Source organism: Corylus avellana, chromosome ca1 (genome assembly GCF_901000735.1).
Source record: "Corylus avellana chromosome ca1, CavTom2PMs-1.0".
Taxonomy (NCBI): domain Eukaryota; kingdom Viridiplantae; phylum Streptophyta; class Magnoliopsida; order Fagales; family Betulaceae; genus Corylus; species Corylus avellana.
The window spans coordinates 43,218,657-43,236,004 of NC_081541.1; the positions used below are offsets into that span (position 1 = coordinate 43,218,657).

Below are 17,348 nucleotides of genomic sequence, written 5' to 3' on the forward strand. Positions count from 1 at the left end.
TAAATTTAAATGAGAATTCATGTCAGGATTAAACTATATATAGCTTTCCTCATTTTCTAGAATATATCTCAAGTCTTATTACAGTGAAATTAATAAGAATATTATATTCTGGACATGAAGGATAGGATAACACTTGAGAGATATTCTAACGTACCAAACAACAGGAAAAATATAGAACGAGAGAAAAAAACTATATTAATGGAGTGGAAAAATAATGAAAATTGAAAAAAAAAAAAACAAAAACAAAACAAAACAAAAGATTGCGTAGCCTTGCTCCTTTATTCCAACAACGTGCATTTTTTTCACAGGAAAGCATGCACTATTTTAAGGGAAATTAAGGAAAACTAGAGTACCACAAACTATTGCTATTAAATGCATATGGCTGCAGCACATCTTCGTTCCTGCCAAACCCCACATTCTGATCATTTGATGATTTCAGCAACTCCATTAGCCATTCATGATTCTGTGTAATTCCCATGTCTTCATTCGGTTTCAGAAACTCCATTAACAATTGCTGATGATCAATCGTGTTATTCTTTGCTTCCTGATGATGATGATGATCATTGATATTAATCTTCTCAGTCTTAATGGCTTGGCTTGCCACTGAAGGCATTGCATGGGGAGGAGGCTTTTGTTGGAGTGACTTAATCTTCTCGTCAATTTCAGCTATGTTTTTGTCAATAAGCCACCCCATGTCATTCAAGTCAACAATACTCAGATTTTCCAACCCTTCACCAACCAACCCCCTATACATGACTTGTGTCATTTCCTTCTCTCGGTTCTCTTTCTGCTGTTTCTTCAGCTGCTCTTGAGCTTTGGTTATCCTTTGCCTCAGGAAACTCTCCTGGTTCACCATTTTCTTGCTTTGATCCGCCTCCGGCATCGTCTTCAACCTCGCGATCGCACATTGAGCTCCCAAGGGGGAAGGCCAAACCTCAGGCTGTGCTTCATAAGGACTGTAAATAATTGCACATGTTTCAATTCCACAAAGGGTGCTAAGCTCACTCACCTTCTTCAACAGCCCTTTCTTCCTTTTCTTGAAGGTGGCCTTCCTTGCACTATCATTTGTGATGTATGCAAGCTTAACTTTCTTTCTTGTCATGGCTAGCTAGCTATAGCTAGACAGAGATGATTTCACAAGGAAATATGGGCTTAGATGGCTGTTTGGGAGACTCTTCTGGTAATTTTTTTTGCCTCCAAAAAGGCATGTATATATAGGTTAAAGAGATGCCTTTGTTAATGTGGAAGATTGTGTACTTGAATAGCTAGAGATATGGACTGGTTGGAGAATTGATTATTTTGTAAGATTCTCATAATGGACATGTATTTGGGTTTTCTGAATTTATTGTAGACATTATAACTAGATCTGGCTAATATTCGGGTCCAATTAAAGTCGAATTTGGAGAGTTGTGAATCCTACAAAGTTGTAATGTCGACCGAACTTGACCTTATCACCATACAACATGTAGATCGGGGTCGCCTACAATTAGAGTATTTGAAAAGAGGCTCATTAATTGCCTTAATTGGCAAGTGAGCCCTTGCACCCTAAGTTGTCTGCAATAGTTGAGCCCAACAATTAATTTATGGAGGTCAGATTTCACTAGCTTAATTTCAAGATTAGAAAATCTAAAGTGGCCATTGGTATACCAAGTGGCACTAATTTTGCGCATTTGTGTTGATAGATGGAGTGATGCTACATACTACTTCCTCATCCCACCTTATCCCACCTTCATTTCAATGGCAATATCGTTCATTAGCCTTTGGATAAACTATTTTTTTTAAAAAAAAAAAAAAAAAAAAAAAAATCAAAGACTGATGGGTGCACACTATCACATCAGTCCAATATGATGAAAGTGCAGTATATAGCATTACTCATGATATATAGATTGACTATAAATCTCACAAGCAATGGTGCAATTGATCATATATATGATAGTCTGTGAAATGTCAAAAAGGTCCTCTCTTGAACTTTCAATGAAATTCAAGGAGCAAAGCATGTAGAGCAGATAGAGCTAGCGCCAGCCAAGAAATTAGGAATTGAATTAACCTTAATTAATGCTTTACTAATACTACAGCTAAGAAATCTGGAGTGGAGATGCATGCTGATGTTGAAGAATTAATACATGTCATTTTACTTAAAGTGCATAGCATCAATTTCATGATCCAGATTAAATATCACAAATTTAATAGTATATATATATATATATGCCATTTAAATGACGTTGCATCTTGTGCAAAGTTAGATGCAACAAAACAAAATCTTGACCGTAAAATGAATCCTTTCCATTTGCTCACTTGAACTATTTAAGTGAGACAATTCAATATGTTTATTTTGTTAAATCATTGCTTATCTAAAACCTTAAATTAATGATATGGTGAATTTAATCAACTAACACATGTTCTTATTCTAATATAAATGAGGGATTATCCTAAGATTGAATGACAAAAAATAACGGTTGGTGGTTTTTTTTTTTTTTTGTCACCACAAAATATATCACAAATTAATACTGGGGAGAGAGAATTTTCCAAACAATTGTCAGCTAAAAGCTTGACAAATAGATTATAACTCACCCCCTATATATATCCACTTGGCCAATTAAGTGTACAAATCAATTTGATTCCATATTGAGTTTTTGACAATCAATTTCTGTGCCCTTTTCTTCTCTTTCTTTCCTTATTATTTGCACATATATATAATTGGCTTCTTATTTTACATTTCAAGACAACAATATTGAAGGTGTGGCAAATCTAGAAGGAGGGGTGTCATAGATTAGTTCAAAACCTATTAATTAATTAAAAGAGATAGGGAAAAAAAAAAAAAGATATTTTACGGTGAAATTATATAAAATAATATACTTACTATATATCTAGAAGATATTTGGGAATTAATTAAGTAGAACTAATGAATAAATCGAAATGATTTAATTATGTCCTATATACGGAGATATTCTCACAAATGACTTGATCATGTACGTCTGTAATGAAATAAATATATTTTAAGCACTAAATTTATGTTCGCGTAATTAAGACATAATTACATAATCATATTTCAATGTTGTCACTTAAATTAATAGATACCATATTAAGTTGGTTTATCTAATTTTTATAAGAATATTTCTCATTTAGGTTTGATTAATAAGGCATGTTACACAACCATCTTTCAAATATCATTAGCAAATGAAAATTGAAAAAAAAAAAAAACAAAAAAAAAACACGATATTCAACTTGTTCTTCAATATTAATTGATCGTGGTAGCCCTAGGGTTTGTTGGCAGGGCTGGTTTTTTCTGCAGCCAAAAGACAACGGTCCGACTCCGGCGGATCGACGATGGCAATTGCATTTGGGTGGTTGGGTGCATGCTTGGCTTCTTCCCTTTCTATCTTCTGGCGAGCCCTCGCCACATGCAAATCCGCCGCGGCATCAGCCTCTTTTGCCAGTCTAACCTCACGAGCAACCTCCATCCTGGTGTTTGCCATCTCTTTCTCCGTCTGCATAAGTGAAAATTGATAAGATAATATAATTAAACGTTTGAGTTTAAGTGATTAAGCTAGCTAGCTCTCTCTATGTTATATTAAATAATAGTCTCAAAAGTGAATGATTAATATAATATAATTTAATATAAACATACCTATAAATTTAAAATTTGTATTAATTAAGGTGATATATTATTAATATGTTTCACTTGGAGATTCAAAAACTCAATCCATGACCCTAGACAAGATGGTCGTGCAGTGTGTGAATTTATTCCCAAAACATTATTATAAATCAAATTAACACAACTTATATAATCACTAGTACAAATAATAATAATAATAATAATAATAACCAAAATGAGTTCTACATGCAAAGCCCATTAGTACGTGGGTCGAAAGACTCAAAACTTAATAATTCATGCATAGCAAAGAATCTACTATGATGGCAACCGAATTAAATCCAATCCGACAAGATCACATGCACTCCAAATTTAGAGGAAGAAGAATCCTGATACCTAGCTAGGCCAACGTGGAGGTAATCCCACGATATGATTGGCTTGAGATAATGGCTCAAACGGTTAAGTGGGACATGCCATAGAAAGGAAGCTCCGATCAGGCAAGAGAGACTTTTTGGCCCTCAGCTCAAAACTCACACTTATTGCTTTTAATTTTTCTTGTTAGACACAAGATTGACTTAATTAAGCATTGAAGTTATCTCCTGCCAGCGCCAACCGACAGACTCTATCCTTCTTACCTGCTCTTCGGCCCTGGCTTCGGCCTTGGCCTTGCGCATGGCGTTCATATCATGTAGCTTCTCCCTCACAGCCTGCATTTTTTCCAATGTCCAAGCTAGTCTTCTTCAAAACCTAAAACTCAATGAATTGCAAGTAAACACAATGCCCAAAAAACACCACACATATGCCACACATATATATACATTAATTCACATCATCATCATCTTCTTCTTCTTCTTCTCTCTCTCTCTCTCTCTTTCCCTCTGTTATGGCGGTATACTTGACACGTGTCATACATGCAGCGTTTAGTACCAAATTGTGGATGAGACTTGAGGAAACTAATCTCATGCACTCCATCTAAGCCGAATATAACGATTAAATAAATGAGAAGTTTTCTCACCCATATGACTTCAAAGATTTTCGGAACATTACAAAATCTGTGAAATTGTCGGCCCTTTTCTTATGATAATTGTGATTCTTCCTTCTTTCAATTTTTTTTTTTTTTAATCTTTATATATATATATTATTGATACGGTAACATTACTTAATTAAATTTATTTACAAATTAAAAATAGCTATTCGATTTCCATCACTTTATACATACTAGTATATATATTCAACATCCAAACCCAAGCTGGCAAATGACACATCTAATATTACCTAGGCAAAACATCCCATGGGATCGTGACACGTCAATCGATCTGGAACCAAATGTACGTTTGGAAAAAGTCTTGGCATTTCTCTTCTACGAATCTATTTCAAATGTTACAACCAGAAGAGACCATACGACAAAAAAAAAAAAAAAAAAGCATAAAAAACGGTGTGGCAAAAAGATTGATCATAGTGAGAGTGTCATGATCATTTGAAAGCATCTTGTCGCAGGTCATCTCCTCAAAACATATTGAACTTTGCATGAAATCAACAAAGAGAATGAAATGCTAGTTACACATGCCACGTGAAAACCTTGGTTGTTAAAACTCCTACTTGGCCATGTGATAGTATTAGTATTCTTGAAGGGAAGTATGAAGATATTTGAAGAGAAAAGGGGTGGTCATATATATATATATGGGGTTTAGGTTCTTGTTCTTAGAAAATCTTGAGAGATCGAATGAAAAAGTGAGAGAAATATATATGAGGCGTCGGTCAAATATGATGTTTTTAAAGCTAGGGTTTTAGTTCCCTAGGAGGAAGAAACAAGTAATTTCTTTTAGTCCATAAAGGATAGCTCAATCGGCTGTGAACCACACCTCATGAAGCGGATATCACTAGTTCGAATTTCCCCTCTATCTTCCCTTGTGTAGACATGTAAAAAAAAAAAAGAAAGTAATTTCTTTTAAATTAATCATTATCATGCATTAATTCAAAAGTAATTATTGCTCCAATTCAAATGAATCGCTCTATCTGGTTTTGTTTAGCACCATATTTGGTCCATTATTTGTCAATTTATACATAGTTATCATAGAAAACTAGATAAATACAAATACCGTAAAATCCTTCAAAAAAAAAAAAAAGTGAAAGAGAAATTGTGACAATCATGTGTTATGATTAAGGGTAAAAATTTATCAAATTAATTAGGTTTTGAAATTACTAAATAAGTATTCTATAAATTAGCAAAGATGTACGAATATCAATTTTTAATACACTTTAATATTTATGTAAAAGAATCACTATTTTAATGTTTGGTGGTGAATGAAAATATATAATTCATAATCTAGCTCGATATTCTTAGGAATCTATCATGTACGTACTTTCTTCAAATTTCAACAATTATTTTCAAATAAAATGGTTTAGAATTTGTCATATCAACAATATTTATCATCTCTATCAACTCAATATTTATCATATGAGTACTTATTATATTTTAAAAACAAATGCTAATATGATAAAATCTAAACCATTTAATTTGAAAACAATAGTTGAAATTGAGGAAATCTAAATGGTAGAAATAACCCAAGAATTCTAGAGGATGTTGATATGCATGCTTCGATTAAGAAAATCTCAGAGACAGAGAGTAGTTAGGAACACCTTACCAAATCAAAAGCTGTAATTAGAAGAAAAAAAAAAAAAAAGAAGAAGCTGTAATTCAAGGTACGTAGATGGCGTTTGGAATTGGGTGTGCTTCTAGATATTCTCTTCAAAACATTCTAATAAACAGTTCACATAATCGAGATTTATAAGATGAAGGGGTGTAATTTTTACTCTTGACTTGCATGCATTTGGTTGTGATGCAATTTCTAATGAGAGAAACCATAACTGGGTCATGATCAACAATACGATGCACACAGTCAAGACAACCATGATAAATACACAATTCATATTCAACTTCATGATGTGGCCATGGTTCTCTATAACTTTCACAAACTTGAACATAATGAGGTAGGGACAAGGCCATTGGCTTGCACATCAAGGATAATAAGGGTAAGCAATTCCATCATCACAAAAGCAAGTTTTCTAACAAATTTGGTAACCATCGTTTTTTCACATTAATTTTCTTATTTGAAGTGTAATTCAAATGATAATTCAAACTTAATTAAACACTTACACTTACATGCAAGTGAAGTGGCTTTTGATTAAAGTGAAATGCTTAATATTTCTTAATTGGCTTATTCTTAAAGTAGTTTTAGAAGTATGACCTTTCTACATTAATAGAGTGACTTTTGCTTAGAGGATATGGTTTCAATATAATATTTATGTTAACGTGTGACTTTTAGCAAACTTAAAGAATACTTGTAAGAGTGAAATTATATTCAAATAATTTTGATATATTATATCAATGCACCCATTTAAAAGGTTTTGAAATATTAGATCAGAAAGCATGGGACACATGTCATATGAGAATATATAAAATGTGAGGTATGTGAAAAGACATTTTATAATAGAGATACTACTCAAAAGCCTAAGTTCATAGAAAAGAAAAATTACAGAAGTCAATGGAATTTTGCAAACTATGAAGAGAGACAATTGGGGTAAATAGAATAGATGTCTTATCATAGCAAGATGTATGTTCTTTGGGATGTTAAAAAATGTATTGATTCAATGCTTAAGCAACAAAAAATGCTTTATTGAGCAATGTACATTGCCTTAAAGGAAGTTTGATTTAAATGGAGAGTAGTTGTAAAATAATAACTTTTGATGAGTATGATAAATTATAAGTTAGGTGGCTTTTTTATATCATTGTGCGGACATATCAAAATAAAAAAATAATCATGTACGATTAGAGGCATAGGGAAAGAACCCGTATGCTCTAACCGAAAGTCACTTTATTGTATATAGAAGTTATACTTTCATGTGAAGTGGCTTTGAGTCAAGATAATCATGTACTTTCTTTGAATCTCCCTTCCCCCTCTTGTGCGGACATGTCAAAAAATAAAAAATAAGTTTTGTGGCTTTTTTTTTTTTTTCCCTTAATTAGGAAAGAAAATACTGTCTCATGGTTAGGTTTATAAGCTTCCAAATGAGTAAGATTTATAAGAATTTTCCTAAACTCAAAAGGGTCAATAGTTGTTTTCATGAATATTTTCTAAAGAGGGTTCTATTTGAATTGACATTTACGAATGGAAACTTTTCATATATATATATATATATGAAAATGTTCTCTCTTTTGTGACTTTGATTTCGAACACAATAGAGGCACAGGGAAAGAACCTGTATGCTCTAACCGAAAGTCACTTTGTTGTATACAAAATTTATACTTCTAAAAATCCGAAAGGTTAAAAAACACTTTTTTGAATAAAATTACTTTAAGAATAAGTCAATTAAGAACTATTAAACCTTTTGCTCTAACTAAAAGTTATTTCACTTACATATAAGTGCAAGTGTTTAAGCCTTAATTCTCATTTGAATTACACCTCAAAATAAGAAAGTTTCTTAAGTGTGAAAAAAAAAAAAAAAAAACAATGGTTACCAAATATGTTAGAAAACTTGCGTTTGTGATGATGAAATTGCTTACCCTTATTCTCCTTAATGTGCAAGCCAATAACCTTTCTCCTATCTCATTTTGTCTATCTTCATCTCCCATTCGGCTATCTTATTCCTCGGAACTTGATGAAGTTATAGGATCAATGAGAACTTGCCTCGCAGAAAAAGTGAAAGCTTGTGAAAGTATTAAAGAAACAGGGACACTTTTCGAATTTGAACATATTTCATGTATTCGTGTTGGTTTTCTTCACTGCATGGATGATCATATTGTTCATGACCCAGCTATGGGCCCTCCCATTAGAAATTGCATCAGACTCAATTGCTATTCAAGACCAAAAGCTGTAGAACTGATCGCTTCACATTTCAATGGCGATTATGTGAAATGTTTATGAGCATGTTTTGCGCATGTCAAGAAACACCGAGACGGCATCTACACGCAGAATCCTTGAGTTCCAACTTTTAATTTGGTAAGGAGTTTAGCTTGCTTAGCAATTTAACCACCCAACTCTTTTTAATTGAAAAGAGGTAATGCATTGCTTGCTTAGCTTTCCATTAATTGATGAAAATAGAATTGTTATCTTTTTTGTGAGAGCTTCAGTATATAAGTAATACTAGAAATTATATTTTTACCCTTAGAACTATCTCACAATGCTATTGTGGTAGTCTAACCAACTTTTGATATATATATATATATTTTTTAACAAAGAACTGTGAAATAGTTATAAAATAAAAAAATATCCCCTCTTTACATGTCTCACTTGTCGCATATTCTTAAATAAGAACAACATTATAGTAACACTAACTACTTTCCCCCCTCTCATACTTGAAGGGGATTCTCTGATCATTGTCCTTACAATAAACTCGCCGCACATTGCCATTGAATGGGCCTCTGCCCAAGCTCTTGCCGACGTCAACCAACAGCTCCTCCTCTTCCCCAGCTGGACTGCCTTAAAGTCATCTAGATGTACAAATTCGTGCACATTATATCGCTAAATGAGCCGCTTCAAACCAAGTGTTTGGTAGCATTCCCAATCACTCTCTCATTTTATGTTCTTTATGTTTTAGAAGTGGAAAAGATCTCCCTTTATAATCTTTTTCATTATATTAAAAAATAAAAAAATACAAAAAAAAAACCTATACATGTTTTACATGCACTGCAATACAGAGCACCAATATTACAGCAACAAAACATGGCATTTTTATATATATATCATTGTCACGTTCTTTAGAACTTGTTTCACATGGGAAGCATTAGTCTTTAAATATTTACTACTTTATTCATTCTAGATGATTTGCAGCAGAAATACAACTGATTTATTACTCAACTGATCGACCATAGAGTTCTAGCTTCCACGGTAAGTAGTGAATGAGAATGGTGAAAACAGCAGAGGAACATGAAAATGTTCCCTATCCTGTGACTCTCTGATTTCGAACACAATAGAGACATAGGGAAAGAACCCAGCTGGGCAGTACTTACCAGTGTTGAAACTTATCCTGTATATGCCTGCATCCACTGCATCAACTATGCTCATCAATTGACCACTTCGTCCATCATTATCCGTAGTTGAAGAACCTTGGAGTACCCAACCACCTATTTCCGTCCCACCAAATGACGGACGGGGTTGAGCGCCCTTCCACATTTCCAGACGTACCTCGATGCCAGCACCCGGAGATCCTCGGGAAACATCCAAGACATGGGTTGTAATGGGCGGACGGGTTCTGGTTGAAATTTGAGATGTTTTCCCAGCTGTGGCTTCAGAAGTGGCACTTAAATGGCCTCCAATAATACTCGCACGATCTTCTAGAGATAAAAAAAGGAACAAGTTGACATTAATTAGAACAGTAGCAAAACATGCAAGGATAAGAGACCTGTCTCAGGAATAACTATTTTAGGGAATGGTTGGGAAAGAGTTGGAAGCAAAAGAACATACCACAGAAACTTCAGAAAGACTAATACGCATGAATTTTTGGCGTAACTAAAACTAAGTTAAGAATGAATTTCAAGAGGGGGAAAGCAATGAGGAAAATGTTTGATAACAAGTGACAAGAAAGAATCCCTGTGTAGATTTAGGAAGAATCCCTGTCCAGTTCTGGACCACAAATTTTAGAGAACTTGCTAGTGTAGAACCAGTTGTAGTTGGAAGAAATATCACCTGATTGTAAATTTATTTTATCCTCACTGAATCTATTTCTAACTAGGACATTTTCCTTATGCTAGGGAACTGGAAAAGAAGAAATTGAATAAACTCATCAGGCAAGCAAAAAATTGACTTATGAGGAAGCAAAATTTGTTGGGTAAAAAGAAATACCTAAACCTGAGTATTAATAACTTCGGACACTGGAAAATTTGTTCTAGAAGCAAAACCAAAAACAAAAAATACCTTCTACTTTCTTTGCGACAACTGCAGGATACTGGTTAGTTGTCGATGCTACTTTAGCTTTGCTTGAAAAGAGTTTCACAAGACGTAGTTCCGTTACTTTCATTTGTTCCTGAGCTGCAATATCAAGCTCGACTATGGGCCTATTAGGGTACCGATTCTGCAATGAGCAAAATGAAAAATATCAACATCAAACTGCCGCCCCCATTATAATGAAATTGTCACCTGATACTTAACATCAAGTCTATAACACGATAAATGATTATGCGAAGTTGGTACAATATTGGTCTTAAACAAACAGTATCTTTTCATCATTTCATGGTTATCTAATGAAAACATAGTTGAAAGGTAAATATCTCCCAAGGATATCAAATCTATACTACGGAGCAAAAGTTTATCACGTATAATTAGCCATGCCAACCTGCCTTAGAAGTGCTCTACATTGATTGGTTATTATTCCTGTTAAGACAATTAAAATAGAGGCAAACTGGAGTTTGTTCCGTTCAAAAAGGAACTACAATAGTTTACTTATTTCACAAAACCAGATGATAATGTTTTAGACACTCTAGAGATAGGTACAGATTCTGGCACTAAATGTTGACAAAACAAAGTAATCTAACAAAAACTTCTCCTCTTAAAAGTTATTGTATTTCCACGAAATACAATTCTTTATGTTAATGTCAGCTTGAAAAGCAAACTCTAATTTCATTACCTTCAATTCAGCAAGAATTTCACCAGAACTTCTCCCAGATGCACATATAAGAAATACAAAACCAAACTTTTGCCTATACCGAGCATTCCATTCAGACAGTTCCTGCACTGGCCAAGGGGGAATATTAATGCAAAGACATTAGAGCACACACAGGTCAATTAACCATAAACATCTTTTCGTTTTTCTTTATGGTGGGCTCTTGGAATATAGCAATAAAAGAATTAAATAAATTGGTTTGTTTATACAAACTTTATCATTAAGGAGATCAAGGCTACAAGAATGTAGAAAGTGAAGTTGTCAATATATTCTTTTAGAACACACTATTCTGCCAGTACCTTTTTTCTCTTCCCCCCAAACCCCAAAGTACATGTCAGCTGAGGTGGACCATTGGTAGCTTGGAATTTAATAGGTGACAGACTATACTTGTTGCAGCAGTACACTAACCTGTAAGGTAGAACCAGTAGCAGTTGCTAAAGCAGTTGACTGCTCTCCCTTACTCCACCTACAAAAAGATTTCTTGACAAGTTACTCACAATGCAAAGGCATCTAAAGAGAACAATCAAGGCTATGCCACAAAAAGGAGGAAAGGGTTGAGGGGCTGATATGACATCGATGTAATCAAGAACTAGAAAACAAGGTTGCCCCTCTTGTTGCCTTTTTTCCCCCACCAATGTTTGAGCTGGTAGCAGTTCAGCTGGTCAATGATGCCCCTTCTGGTACACAATGAACTTTAATGCCTCACCTGAACCCTTCCCATGGAATAATTTTGTGCACAAAAGAATTCAAACATAACTTGGCTAAACTACATAAAAGCCGAAACTCAGCCACCTATTTGGTTAAAACAACCAAGTGTATGCTAAACAAAGAAGAAATTGGTGCTCCCTGAATTTGATGATAACATAAGAGAAAAAAGAAACCAGTGTTTAACAGTATTTCAAAATTGTAAGGACTCAATGAAAATTAAAATATAAATCCAGATTGCAGATAAAGGTCAGATAAATGAGCAAACAATGTCACCCATATACCCTATATTGATGAAATATAACATGATATCATATAAAATCAATGAAGTACATAACCTCCCAACCAAAAAGTTCAAGGAAACATATATCCTACTCATAATTAACAATGAAATATTAAAGAAGTTACTATGATCCGTCATTTTGTATAAGATCAATTAACTTGAAACTGATAAGCAGATCTACAGTGCATGACATATATCCTATTGAACAGAAAAAAGCCCATCCCTAAGACACAGAACAAGCATTTATTAAGCATTTACTAACCCACCCTGAAGAGAAGAAGAAGTTGAAAGAAAAACCCAGTGGAATTCAAAAGTAGAGCAGAGAACAAGGCTACAGGATATAAACCTTCTTAGTCACCATAATCTCCAGACAGTATTGATTTTACAAAATGATATTAAGATTCTCTCCCTCCACAACTTCAGTGAGTATTGGTTTTTAACTTATTTAGAATATCAAGCCCAGGGATACTCTTCACAAACGCATCAATTTAAGCTATTTCACTTTATTCCTCCTCCAAATTTCAAAAACCCAAACCCATTTCAATGCCAAAGCTCATCTGGGTATTATAAATAAACAGATTTCATTAAGTTTATTTAGACATACAGTGGCAATTATCAAATAATTCACGTTCATTTCAAACAAATTTTTGGGTGCTTGTTACCTATGATTATCGCAAGCCTCAATTATAATCTTCTTTTTAATAAGGTTCACTTTCTAGTGATCTTAGAAATACACAATAGTCAACAATACCAAAACTTCAAAGAGTAACAAAATAAGGGTATTACACATAAACGTATTACACTAACTTTATTGGACATATTATAGCAAATATCAACAAAATCACTTTCATTTCAGACAAATAAACCCACTTTTTGGTCCATGTTAGCTAAGATTATCTGAAACTTCCACTGATAATCTCCTAAAAAATTGCTCATGCATCAAAGAGAAAGGTTCACTTTGTGGGTGATCTCGTAATAACATTAGCCAATCGTACCAAGTCTTCATTCACTCAAAGAATAATGAATTAAGGGAATTTCGACTAAAAAATTGATGAGGAACTCAACCGGGCACTGGTGGGAGTTGCGTGGTGGGAAGAAGAGGTGGAATCTCCGATCTGGGGATGAGCAGAGAAGGCTTGAAGCCAAGCGTGGACGTCAACCTTGTTGAACCATAAGTCTCTGGCGGCAGACACGGCTTCTTCCAGTGAAGCGAAAGGGGAGGCCAACGCCATTTCCTTCGCGAACTTGGTGCTTCCGCAGCACGCTAGGAAGTCCTTCTCTTCAAACCCAAATTCCATTGCTTTTTAATCCGTCGGTGTATGTAAGAAAGGAGGGGTTGATCGCCGAGAGCGATTTACTATACTCTGTTGGATTGAGTTGCAGAGTAATGGTGGCGAGAGAGATTCGAGTGCTCACCCAAAAAAAACAATGACAAAAAAGTAAGAGATTTGTAGATAAAAGATTATTTAAAGTTTCTTCAATAAATATTAAAATCGATCTAGTTTTTTTTTTTTTTTCTTTTCTACCCTTTATTTATTTATTTATTTTTAACAACGCTACTTCTTTATTCATTTAAGAAAAATATCAGATAGGCTCTAACTAAAAAAAACAAAACAAAACAATATTATAGATACAATTATAAATTTTTTCCATTCAAATCTAATCTATGTTTTGTTTAACTCCCTCAATGTCCCTATCCCATTCAATTTTTAGATTTGCAGCATATTTCGACGAATCACGTCCCCGGTCACTGTCCGGTCTACCAATACCTTCTCAAGTAGATAATAATTTTGTTCAAAAAAAAAAATAATAATTAAAAACTAGACAACGATTTCCTTGCTTTCCCATCTACCACAAGCGCATTCCCAAAAACAATTTACTTCCTTGCCTCTACCATTAGTGACAATTCTTCAATATGTCTGATAATTCATCTGTCATTGATCAGTGATTTGCTCCCAGAAAATAACCAAAGAGAAAACAAAAAGACAGACAACAAATCTAAGAACACTACTATGTAGGTTTCGTGTAAGCAAAACTTTAGAAAACGACTAAAGAGAATAAAAATAAAAATAAAAATAAAAAGAATAAACTTCACCCCCATAGTTTTCTTTTTCTTTTCTTTTTTTCTTTTTTTTCTTTTTTTTTTTTGTTTTTTTTTTGTTTTTTGATTACCATAGTTTTCTTAAATATACACTATTATTATTTTTTATTTTGTGGTTAGTAATATTTTGTTTAATGTCAAAATAGCAAATGAAATTAATATATATATTTGTCTATATTTTTATCTTATTTTCTTGAGGGACATATATTTTATGTAATTCTAAAATATATAACTTAATGAAGTTATAGTTAATCTATGAATAATGTTATATATCACATTTTCATCATACCATTATTTTATAATGTTGATGTGATAGTCACAATCAACTCTTGATTTTATTTTATTTTTAACAATGATTTATCCAAAAATTTGTTGGGACTATTATATCAACATGATGGTATAAAAATATAGTTTCTAACATTAATTTTTAAGCTCTTTAGAGTCACTTATATAGTTAGTCTCATATATACTACCTTCATAATCCACATTACTTTTTTAAAATTTTAATTTTAAATTTTTTATGTTTATGTTTGTCGGATTTGTAATTTTTGTTTTATATGTTTGTTAGATTTGTAGTGTTGTTGGATTTCATTGCGCGGAAACTCTTTTAATTTGTTATGACTTAATTGCTTTATATGTTCTTCCTTTATTATTAATTATTATTATTATTATTATCTTTTCAAATATGTGAATAGCCAATACGCATGATGTAGATGCAGATACTTAAAAGTAATAATCGCATTATGTGGATGCGAATATTGTTAATAAATGCATTCACATTTTTTACCTCTAATGGATTAACTCTTATAACATTTGTTTTGATCAAACAAAAACGCCACTTTTACACTATTACTTTAAAAAGACCAATCAAAATTATAATTGGAGTTATTTAGAATTACTTATATAATTTAATCTCTCTTAATAAAGAATTAATGTGGAAGTTTTTGTATTCGTATAATACTTTTATGATTTACTAACTCAATGTGATGCTTTAACTTTATAGAGTATCATGCTTTAACTTTATCACGTACCGTCCTTCCTCCTCAAATTATCGCTCAATAAATAATGTTCCCCCCAAACTTTCATTTGCCAGAAAATGTCCTCATCGAACTACTAAAAATTTGATAATGTCACTCCAATGACTAGAATACCCTTAATAAAAAAAAAAAACTAAACAATTTATTTTTTAAAAAGAAAAATCAAGGTATGAAAATTTAAATTTGGAAAATAGTTTAGGGTTTTAAAAAAAGGAAACTATTTTATAGAAATTAAAGAAGGTTTTCTTGGTCAATCAAAAATATTCTCAATTTGACCACAATTTTCCGTCATACTAAACCTGAAAAAAATAAGAAAAACGTTTTTCATAAAACATTTTACATCGAAATAATCAAAGCCTAAAATTAGTGCATATAAAATAAAGGAGAAAATACATTTTATCCTTCCCCAAGTTTCATCCAATTTTCAATTTGGCTTCCAATGTTTAAAAATTGGCAATATACTCCAATAGAGTATCAAAAATTCGCAATTTGACCAATCCATTAATAATTTCCATTTTATCTTACGAAAATTATTGAAAAGACCTAATTGCCCTTATATTTTTATTTTTTGAAAGAAAAAAAAAATAGAAAAACAAGAACAAAAAAAAAAAAAAAAATTTGGGGTGGCCGTAGCGACCCCCAAAAATTTGTTTTTTAGTTTAACTAATTCAGGGTATTTTTTGAATTCCTCCAAAAAAATATGGGGCAATTTAGGAAATTTTAGACCAAAAGGCCGCAAGTGAGTCATTTTCTATTAAATTAGACAAAAAAAGGTTAATGGAGTGGTTAGATTGCGAATTTTTGATATTTTTTTAAGATACATTGCTAATTTTTAAACACTGAATCCCAAATGAAAAACGTGGTGAAACTTTAGGGGGTAAAGTCCATTTCCCACTAAAATAAACACTCCCAAATTAAAGGTGTAATAATATACATTATGTACTGTGGATACGTAAATATAAGATTATATAGGTGAATCATAACCCGACCAATTTAATTAATTAAATGGATTAGACTCCGTAATCCTAACATTTTAATTTATTTTATTGGGTTAATGTCGAATTCGCGAATTGTATCAAAAGTTGTCGGCCCAGAACAATAAAGTAGTAGTTTGACTTTTTCCTTAGTTATTGGTAAAACATGAACATATGTGTTTCTCACATGTGAAAAGTTCCTACTGTTACGATATCTACTACAATGCCATCCTTATCTCATCCTCTCATTTCAAATATTGAAGTACAGCAAGATAAGGACAACACACATACAATACAACCCAACCACATCTCTACTTCCGCACAGAACTTGAGATATATATCAAGGCCAAACCAAAGGAAAACCCATGGAAGCATATTGATCCAGTGTACCATGCCTACTTGAAGTCTAATTGTCTATTGTTTATCTCTCTTTTCTTTGTTATCTTTCGTTTGTTGATAATTGTAAAGCTACGTTTATAGCTTAGGATTTATCTTGTATATAGATTATGATTTATCTTCTCATTCAAACAACTGTACATACATATCAGTTGTATACTTTTTCCTATATATATGACAGTAGTCCAACAGGAAAATTATCCTTGCCAAAATATCTCTTGTTCACATAATTTCACACCTACAACTACAACACAATTTGTACACAATTTGTTGGAAATTTCTAGGATTTTTTCTTTGTTAGAAGCCTGAATATATATATCCACTTAAACTCGGTTTTGTATTGATTTGGTTTCAGATATTCCAACAAAAAGACAGCTTTGGAATGTGAAAACAAGGCAACATAGGATGGAAAGAGTGCTTGACAATATATGAGTACTATTGCAAACACTGCTTCTTCTTTTGGCAAGTTCACGACCGAGGGAATACTCTTCAAATCCAATCCAAATGAAGAAATCTTCGTCGTCACTCCTCACCGTGCATGCATGTATTGACTTTGACCTCCGTTCAAGTCCTCCGATCCATTTCTTTGCAATTGCAGGGT

The 17,348-nt window shown here is 32.9% G+C and overlaps 3 protein-coding genes across 4 annotated transcripts; all 3 read right to left on the reverse strand.

Moving 5' to 3' along the window:
• Window positions 1-334: 334 nt before the first annotated feature.
• LOC132172766 (agamous-like MADS-box protein AGL80) lies at window positions 335-1,102 on the reverse strand. Its single transcript, XM_059584338.1, has one exon. It carries the CDS (start codon window positions 1,100-1,102, stop codon window positions 335-337), a length of 768 nt encoding a protein of 255 aa, XP_059440321.1.
• A 2,078-nt stretch (window positions 1,103-3,180) lies between these two features.
• Window positions 3,181-4,342, reverse strand: LOC132174703 (late embryogenesis abundant protein 6-like). The gene is made up of 2 exons (XM_059586349.1): window positions 4,228-4,342; window positions 3,181-3,488 (listed from the first exon to the last, which is right to left on the reverse strand). The coding sequence occupies exons 1-2, from the start codon at window positions 4,303-4,305 to the stop codon at window positions 3,258-3,260; spliced, it is 309 nt and encodes a 102-aa protein (XP_059442332.1). The 5' UTR covers window positions 4,306-4,342; the 3' UTR covers window positions 3,181-3,257.
• A 4,958-nt stretch (window positions 4,343-9,300) lies between these two features.
• On the reverse strand, window positions 9,301-13,673 carry LOC132167114 (uric acid degradation bifunctional protein TTL). Of its 2 annotated transcripts, none has more exons than XM_059578011.1 (5): window positions 13,305-13,673; window positions 11,660-11,717; window positions 11,216-11,317; window positions 10,507-10,663; window positions 9,301-9,923 (listed from the first exon to the last, which is right to left on the reverse strand). In XM_059578011.1, the coding sequence occupies exons 1-5, from the start codon at window positions 13,535-13,537 to the stop codon at window positions 9,469-9,471; spliced, it is 1,005 nt and encodes a 334-aa protein (XP_059433994.1). In that variant the 5' UTR covers window positions 13,538-13,673; the 3' UTR covers window positions 9,301-9,468. The 2 variants fall into 2 exon arrangements, with proteins under 2 accessions (XP_059433994.1, XP_059433993.1); XM_059578010.1 differs by having other exon boundaries at window positions 9,301-9,926.
• Window positions 13,674-17,348: the final 3,675 nt, after the last annotated feature.

Excerpts from the sequence above, each read along its gene's own strand:
- LOC132172766 (XM_059584338.1), bottom strand. The coding sequence starts at position 1,102 with ATGACAAGAAAGAAAGTTAAGCTTGCATACATCACAAATGATAGTGCA.
- LOC132174703 (XM_059586349.1), bottom strand. The coding sequence starts at position 4,305 with ATGCAGGCTGTGAGGGAGAAGCTACATGATATGAACGCCATGCGCAAG. Across the intron at positions 3,489-4,227 it reads AAGCCAGGGCCGAAGAGCAG|ACGGAGAAAGAGATGGCAAA; the intron begins GTAAGAAGGATA and ends TCACTTATGCAG.
- LOC132167114 (XM_059578010.1), bottom strand. The coding sequence starts at position 13,537 with ATGGAATTTGGGTTTGAAGAGAAGGACTTCCTAGCGTGCTGCGGAAGC. Across the intron at positions 10,664-11,215 it reads AAATTCTTGCTGAATTGAAG|AATCGGTACCCTAATAGGCC; the intron begins GTAATGAAATTA and ends TGCTCATTGCAG. Across the intron at positions 9,927-10,506 it reads TGTCGCAAAGAAAGTAGAAG|AAGATCGTGCGAGTATTATT; the intron begins GTATTTTTTGTT and ends TTTTATCTCTAG.